The sequence below is a fragment of the Herpailurus yagouaroundi genome, unplaced genomic scaffold (assembly GCF_014898765.1).
Source record: "Herpailurus yagouaroundi ecotype Mexico unplaced genomic scaffold, PumYag 100, whole genome shotgun sequence".
Lineage (NCBI taxonomy): Eukaryota > Metazoa > Chordata > Mammalia > Carnivora > Felidae > Herpailurus > Herpailurus yagouaroundi.
The window spans coordinates 17607068-17614042 of NW_024412391.1; the positions used below are offsets into that span (position 1 = coordinate 17607068).

The 6975-nt window shown below is 49.1% G+C and overlaps 1 protein-coding gene across 4 annotated transcripts in view; it reads right to left on the minus strand.

The window, feature by feature from the left end:
* Positions 1-1889: 1889 nt before the first annotated feature.
* GARIN1B (golgi associated RAB2 interactor 1B) overlaps positions 1890-6975 on the minus strand; it is a 20743-nt gene continuing 15657 nt past the window's right edge. For 2 of the 4 annotated variants that reach the window (XM_040472037.1, XM_040472035.1), the window contains 3 exons: positions 6549-6592; positions 3251-3418; positions 1890-2496 (listed from right to left, as the gene is read on the minus strand). In XM_040472037.1, coding sequence (XP_040327971.1) covers positions 2483-2496; positions 3251-3418; positions 6549-6592 — 226 coding nt within the window. In that variant the 3' untranslated portion in view covers positions 1890-2482. Of the gene's footprint in view, positions 2497-3250; positions 3419-6548; positions 6593-6975 lie in introns of those variants that run through there. The other 2 variants (XM_040472036.1, XM_040472038.1) reach the window with 2 other exon arrangements.

Sequence of the window (6975 nt, forward strand, 5' to 3'; positions counted from 1 at the left end):
TGGTCATGAGAGCTTGGAGTTGTCTTTCAGTTGCTAGCTACTATGTTCTCGGTGAAAAAGGAAGCTGAGGGGTGCCTGGGTACCTGAGTCGGTTAAGCGTCCGACTTGGGCTCAGATCATGATCTCACAGTTCGTGAGTTTGAGCCCCACATCGGGCTCTCTGCTGTGAGCACATGGGTCCTCTGTCTGCCTTTCTCTATGCCCCCCACCCCCTCTGGTTTTCACTCTCTCTCAAAATAAATAAATAAACTTAAAAAAAAAAAAAAAGGAGGGGCACCTGGGTGGCTCAGTCGTTAAGCGTCTGACTTCAGCTCAGGTCATAATCTCATAGTCTGTGGGTTCAAGCCCCCACTCGGGGCTCTGTACTGACAGCTCAGAGCCTGGAGCTGAGATTCTGTATCTCCCTCTCTCTCTGCCCCTCCCCCGCTTGTGCTCTGTCTCTCTCCCTCTCGAAAATAAATAAACATAAAACATTTTTTTTAATAAAACAATAAATAAAAAGGAAGCTGGGTCATCAGAAGGCACTGGGGGTGTGTGTGTGAGGCAAGAGGTATGAAGTAGCCATTCAGCAGTCACAGCAGATGAGGGACGCATAGTATGATCTCTGGGCAACATTAAGGACCCTCCTGAGACTTGAGATGACGACTTGGAGGTAAGACTGGTGGGTATGTCCCATGGTTTTCTCCAAGCAAGTTTTGCAGCATGATGGGAGCATGGAGTGGGCAGAACTGGACTTAGCCAAGTGAATGAAATAAAGTGGAAGAGACACAAGGTGTTGAGGGTGCATGCTGAATATGGAATATGGAATCTAGGCTGGAGGGGAGGGAAATGAGGACACGAGGAGGGTGGGGAACCGTGGAAACCCAGAAGGAGCAGAAGATTGTGGTGGGTGGAAGGATTATTGGACTCAGGGAAAGAGGGGAGGCAGTGGAGGTGGAGAGTGGGAGTAATGGGGGAGGGGTGCAGTTATTAATGAGAGACTCCAGGATAGAATCATGGGAGTCAGTGGCCAATGAGAGTAATGGGCAGGATTACTGGGCAGCAGCTCAAGGAACAGTGACCAGGGCATGGGGGGAATCATCTAGGTGGATATTGAAATCACCAAGAATTAGGACAAAACAATTGGAAAGAGCAGTGGTGATCCAGGAACTGACTTTTTAGCCCTCCGACCATTTCAATCTGAAAATTACTCCAGTGAAGGAAAAGACCTTCCTAGAATATCTTAAAACAAAGCAAGACACCTGAAAAAAGTTTTCCACTTGGAAGTCTGGGCAGCTTTTTGGAAACGCCCATAGTCTGTTTTTTACTGAATATGAAATATTGTACATTTTAAACAAAGAGGCCAGTCCATCGGCCAGCTGACAGACACTCCTTTGTGTCTCCCTTGACCTATAATTTGTGAACCTCTGACTTTGCCTTTGCTTTGACCCTGGAACCTCTGACTTCCCCATGCTTTGAGGCTGTACCTTCTCTCCGCGGAATCGCTAGTTTAATAAGCACGAACGAGGTATGTCGACGTTTCATGGGGGTGTCATATGCAAAAGAAATTAAGCCAGTGCTAGTAGGACTGAGGCACAACAGCAAACTTAGAAAGTTTGACCACGGAAAGAGAAATTCCCCCCACCTCACACACTTACACTGCCTCCTGCAGGAAACTGCAGTCTCAACCCCAAACCTTCACTTGAATCGCCAAGGCTAGGCTAGCAAGTCCTAAGGAAAGAGGTGCAAAGCTTGAATCAGAAAAGAGGGACAATGACGATGATGATGACCACCACCACCACCAACAACAACAAAAACTGGCAAAAAAGGAAACTTAAGGAGAGGCTCTTGGCTGGAATGAGTTTCTGGCCCGTCCTATTTACCCCGAGTAATCTGGACAGAGAAGAAAAGACATTTCTCTTTTGGTTTATGGCCTTACTTTCAAGTTTTAAATTAGATAAATAGAAGCTTGGTGAGGCATCTCTCAGTGGTGTGTTTCTTCTCTTATCCTCTCCAGCTTCTTTTTCAGGTCCCTCTGTTTCCTTCTGTTACCGCCTCGCCGCGAGATCTCCCCTCTTCTCGGACTTCCTCCCTCCACCTCCTCTCTTCGCCTCCGCTTTGGTCTCTTCCACGTCTCCTCCGGTCCTGCTTCCCTTTCCTTCCTTCTCTCCACCTCTGGGCCCTGGCCCTTCTGAGAGCATGTCTTCTTGGGCTCGCTCTGGTGGTGGGATGGAGGCTAGGTGTGGTGACAGGTGGCGGTGCGGACCCCGAGTACGTGGAATTACATACTAGAACGATGCAGGAATAATGCTTCTCACCCGGAGCCGTGCTCGCAAGTGGTTCTCCAAGGAAAGGCTATGCTATCAGCACGAGATGAGTCTAGTGTTTCCTTAGTTGCAGCTTTCTCCTCCTCCACATCCAGATAGAGTCCCTCAGAAAGCTGAAGGCTGCAGAGTGGCATTGGTGAGGGCTGCATAGATTCTCCCCAGAATGAAAGGGTGGTTCAAATACAATTTCCTGTTAGTGTAGGAGAGAAAGATGTCCCATGAGCAATAGCTTGCCTAAAAAGCTCTTCTATGGGCATGTAGATATGCTATTTTTTAAATTGTCAACTATTAATAACAAGTACTTGTAAGAGTTAGTGCTTTATTAATAATATTTGACTTGAGAAAACCCAAACCACCCCTCCCTTCTTTGGGGATCATCTCTGGTCAAGCAGAGACACATGGGAAGTACTTAACGAATATTTGCCAAATGAATATATGGATGGATGGACGAGCCTTGGAACATGGAAAGATAAGAGCTGGGCTCCAGAGAAGTATCACCTCCACCCCACCCGTTTTGGCCTTGCTCCTTCTCACTCTCTGCAGAAGGTTGGGGCTCCCCGAGAGCTCTGGAAAGGCAAAGGGAGAGCCAGCTTCCCACTCCCTCAGGGGAAGAGCCCCAGAGGCACTCCCCCGCACAGCGGGGGAGAAAGCAGGGCTAGCCACAACTGTGATGTCCTGGTCTCTGTCCCTTCAGGGCCACTTGCAGGAATTCCCAGGGGCCTCTGCGGGCTTTGCAACTGCCACATTTAGGGTTTCCGCTCAGCCCAGTTGGAGGTAGAGAACAGGGTGGAAACAAAGATGGTGAACTTGCCTTTGGCTGGCACCCCCACTCCCACTCACGGCCTCCTGGAATCACCCCCAGGACCCTAGTACCTGACCCCGGGCCTGAGGTGGAACCCCAGGCCTGTCCCACGAAGGCGGTCAGATTAATCCCATCACCTTACCTATGAGTGGGGACAGCTGTGGCCCCGTGGAGGCTGCCAGGGTGCTGAGGAGTGAAAGGGGCTGTGGACCCGAGGGGTTCTCTCTTTCCCACTCTCCATAAGTGAACGAGTCCCTCCAGCTGAGGTCTCGGGTACAAGGGATGCTGTCTTCACTGGGAGTATCTTTCTCTAGGTTAAAAAGGGAATGCATTTGTTTGTACTTTAATTCACAGAGCAGTCTCACGGGTTATGGCCAACACGTGTAGGATGCTTATTATGGGCCAGATATGGTTCCAAACAATCCCATGTATTAATGCTCTTTTAATCTTCACAACAACCCCGAGAGGTCAGTGCTGCTCTAGTCTCCATTTTCCTAGGAATCTGAGGCCCAGCGAGGTTAACTTGCTTACCTATGGTCATGAAATGAGGAGTCAGATCCAGAATTCAAAGCCAGAATTCAAAGCTAGGCAACAGAGCCCATGTTTTAACCATCCTACCATTTGAACAAGGCAATGCCAGTAAAAGGAGAGAACCCATGTGGCTTGGAGAGGATCATTGAGTGAATTTCCCCCAGGAGATTCAGCTAGCTGAACTGGCAACGGCCTGGAACCCAGATGGCCTTAGGCCAGAGCCTGTTGTTGGTCCACTTGGCTTTAGCCACTCAAAGGGTGGCTTGCAGCCCAGCAGCTTTGCCATCACCTGGGAGCATGCACAGACTCGGGCCCACCCGGATCTACTGACTCAGAAGCTGCATTTTTAACAAGATTCCCCGGGGACTATTTGCACGTTATAGCTTGGGAAGCCCCGCAATACGCCCCACCACCCACACGGATGGGGAGTTGAAAGGTTCAGCCACACAGGTAAGCTTTGGGACGCTGGTTTTTCCCAATGTAGCTCTCTCCTTCTTTTCATCCAGAAGTTCCATCCAGGAGGCTGAAGTGTGACTATCCTTCCAAACTCAAAGGGTATGCTACCTGGCCCACAGAGGAAAGACGGTTCTTCAGTTTCAAGGAAAGAGAAGGGTCCTGAGGACATCCTAGGATAATTCATCGAAAACAGCCTTGGGACGGCTCAGGAGTGGTAGTTCCCATGGCACACGTATCCTCTGACTCTGAAACTGAAATATTCTGTCTTCCTCAACCATAATCCCATGGGGTATGTTTTGAGCGTGGGTGTGTGATTGAATGTAAGTGTGAAAACATTCAATACAATGCATCACCGTTGTATTATCTGTCACGTGATGGGAGACAGCATTCTTAGCCTTGGGGAAAACGTGGGCCAGCTCTACTCACCGTTTAGAATAGGGGCTGTGAACTGGCAGCCTCCAGGCTGAATCTGGTCTGCAGATACCTTTAGTTTATCCACTGTCAGCCTATGCTGTGCTTTAGCATTTTTAGGGGCAGGGTCACATAAAAATCCAGATTTGGGGCTTTTCTTGAAAACTCAGGGTATCTGGCAACACCAGATCTGTGTTCCAGCATGGTGACAATTAAAGGCTCCACTGAAACCTTCACTTTGTCATTGTCACTGTCCCTGCCATGTCCTATTGCCTCCTCAGTGCTGACCTCCAGGTGTCAGCCCAGCTGTTGTTTAACTTACAGTGGAGTTGAGAGATAAGTCAACCATTTCTCAAAAAAAAATTTTTTTTTACTGTTTATTTATTTTTGAGAGAGAAAGAGAGAGAGGATGTGAGCAGGGGAGGGGCAGAGAGAGAGAGACCCACAGAATCGGAAGCAGGCTCCAGGCTCTGAGTTGTCAGTGCAGAGCCCGACGCGGGGCTCGAACTCACGAGCTGTGAGGATCAGGACCTGAGCCGAAGTCAGACGCTTAACCGACTGAGCCACCCAGGTGCCCCATAAGTCCACCATTTCTTATATGACACCTAGACTCTCCAGACGTTTGAGTTGTAATCCCCGGTTTGGACGAAAGTTGGTAGAGCTTCTCTGGGATCTAGACGCTCCTCTAAATTCCTAACTGTGACATTCCGGTTGCCTTCTGAGCCAATGTGGAGGGATAATTTATTAGTGGTGTGGTCCACGGATACTTATGGAAGCCCTATTGTGTTCTTAGCCCTGTGCTTGCCACGGCAGCTAAATAATTCAGAGGCATAAAAAGAATGAATGTTGGTTGAAGAGATAAGACTTAAGCCTATGTTGGGGCGCCTGGGTGGCTGCAGTCGGTTAAGCGTCTGACTTCGGCTCGGGTCATGATCTCAGTTTGTGAATTCAGTCCCTGCGTCGGGCTCTGTGCTGACAGCTCAGAGCCTGGAACCTGCTTCAGATTCTGTGTCTGCTCCTCTCTGTGCCCCTCCCATGCTCACACTCTGTCTCTCAATAATAATTAAATGTTAAAAAAAAAAAAAAAAGACTTAAGCCTATGTAGCAATTAGGGAATAATGTAAGAGAGGTTATGACTAAGGAAAGATTTATCCGGAAGGACAGGTGGGATTTAGGGTGGAGCAGACGGGATGAATAAGGCATAGAGAAGCATAGCCAAGGCTTGACTGGAGCAGATTTGGGCTGGAGAAGACGAGGCACGGACGGGGCTTCTATTTGAGGGGGAGAAAGTGAGCGGGTGAGATGGGTAAGAGGGGAAGTTTATGCAGGGTCATGCATGCCAAAATGAGTGGACATGGGGTAAACTAGAACCTGGAAATTCATGGGGAACCGGCTGCTGTTTCCAGAATGTGTCATGCTCTCTCACACAGACCCTGTCTCCTCCTAGCATGCCCTGCCTCTTCCGCTTCGGCCAGCCCTGCTTGTACTCTTTCTCCCTGACTCAGCTCAGACCCCCGCCTTCCTGAGCAGCTTCCTGGGAGGAGTGAGGGACCCCAGGGGTGAGTTTTGAGTGTTGCCTAGATATAAGAGTTTTTGTGACTTTAGGATTTACCCATCTGACTCCACCAAATTGTAAACGCTTTCCAGGGGGGTACTGTGTCTCTTTCTTCATTGTGATCGGAAGCCTTCGACAGTGTTTGGCGCTTCCCAAGTGCCCACTGCGTGTTTCTGAATGAGGAAATGGACGCACTCGTGGAAAATGATGGCAGGCCAGGCATGAGCTGACCAGGTGGACTAGGGGAGAACCCGCGGGAGTAGAACTGAAGTAAGGAATATGGAGAGACGCTTCAAAGGAAGAAATTGGTAAGATTTGCTGCCAACTTGACTCTGGTGGCCAAAGAGCCTAGAGGAACTCACACTAAGGTACGGAAGGAAGACAGAGATTCAGGAAAGCTGGGGTGGGGAGCTGGAGGGGGAACTTATCCCTACACCTGTGGAGCAGAAAGTTCTGCAAGAAATGCGCGCCCCGTGCCCTCCGTTACCTGGGCTGTCCCTTTTGGTCTGTGTCTTTTTGCTGCTCCTGGAACTCCAGCCATTTCAGGATCAAGGAGATGAAGGTCAAAAGGAGAAGAACAGAGCATGAAACTCTCATTTCAAATCTTGTCTCTAGTTCTATTCTGCTTGATGCAAAAGCTTGAGAGGCAGATATAAATATGAAAAAGGCCAGCTGTGGCTACACTGGGTGGGTGTGACGCATGTTAAAGCACCAGAAGAAAAAATAGGGAAGGGAGAGGAGGGAGGGGGCTGGGACGGGGAGCAGAATCCATGCCGCTGATTTTGCTGAGGAGGAATGGGTGTGACTCCATCTGTTTGGTCCTTTGTCTCAGCCATTTATTTTTATTTGCTGTGAGTTGCTTGTTGTTGCCAATGTGCAAAAACTGATATAATTGCAACCAGACTAGAACCTGC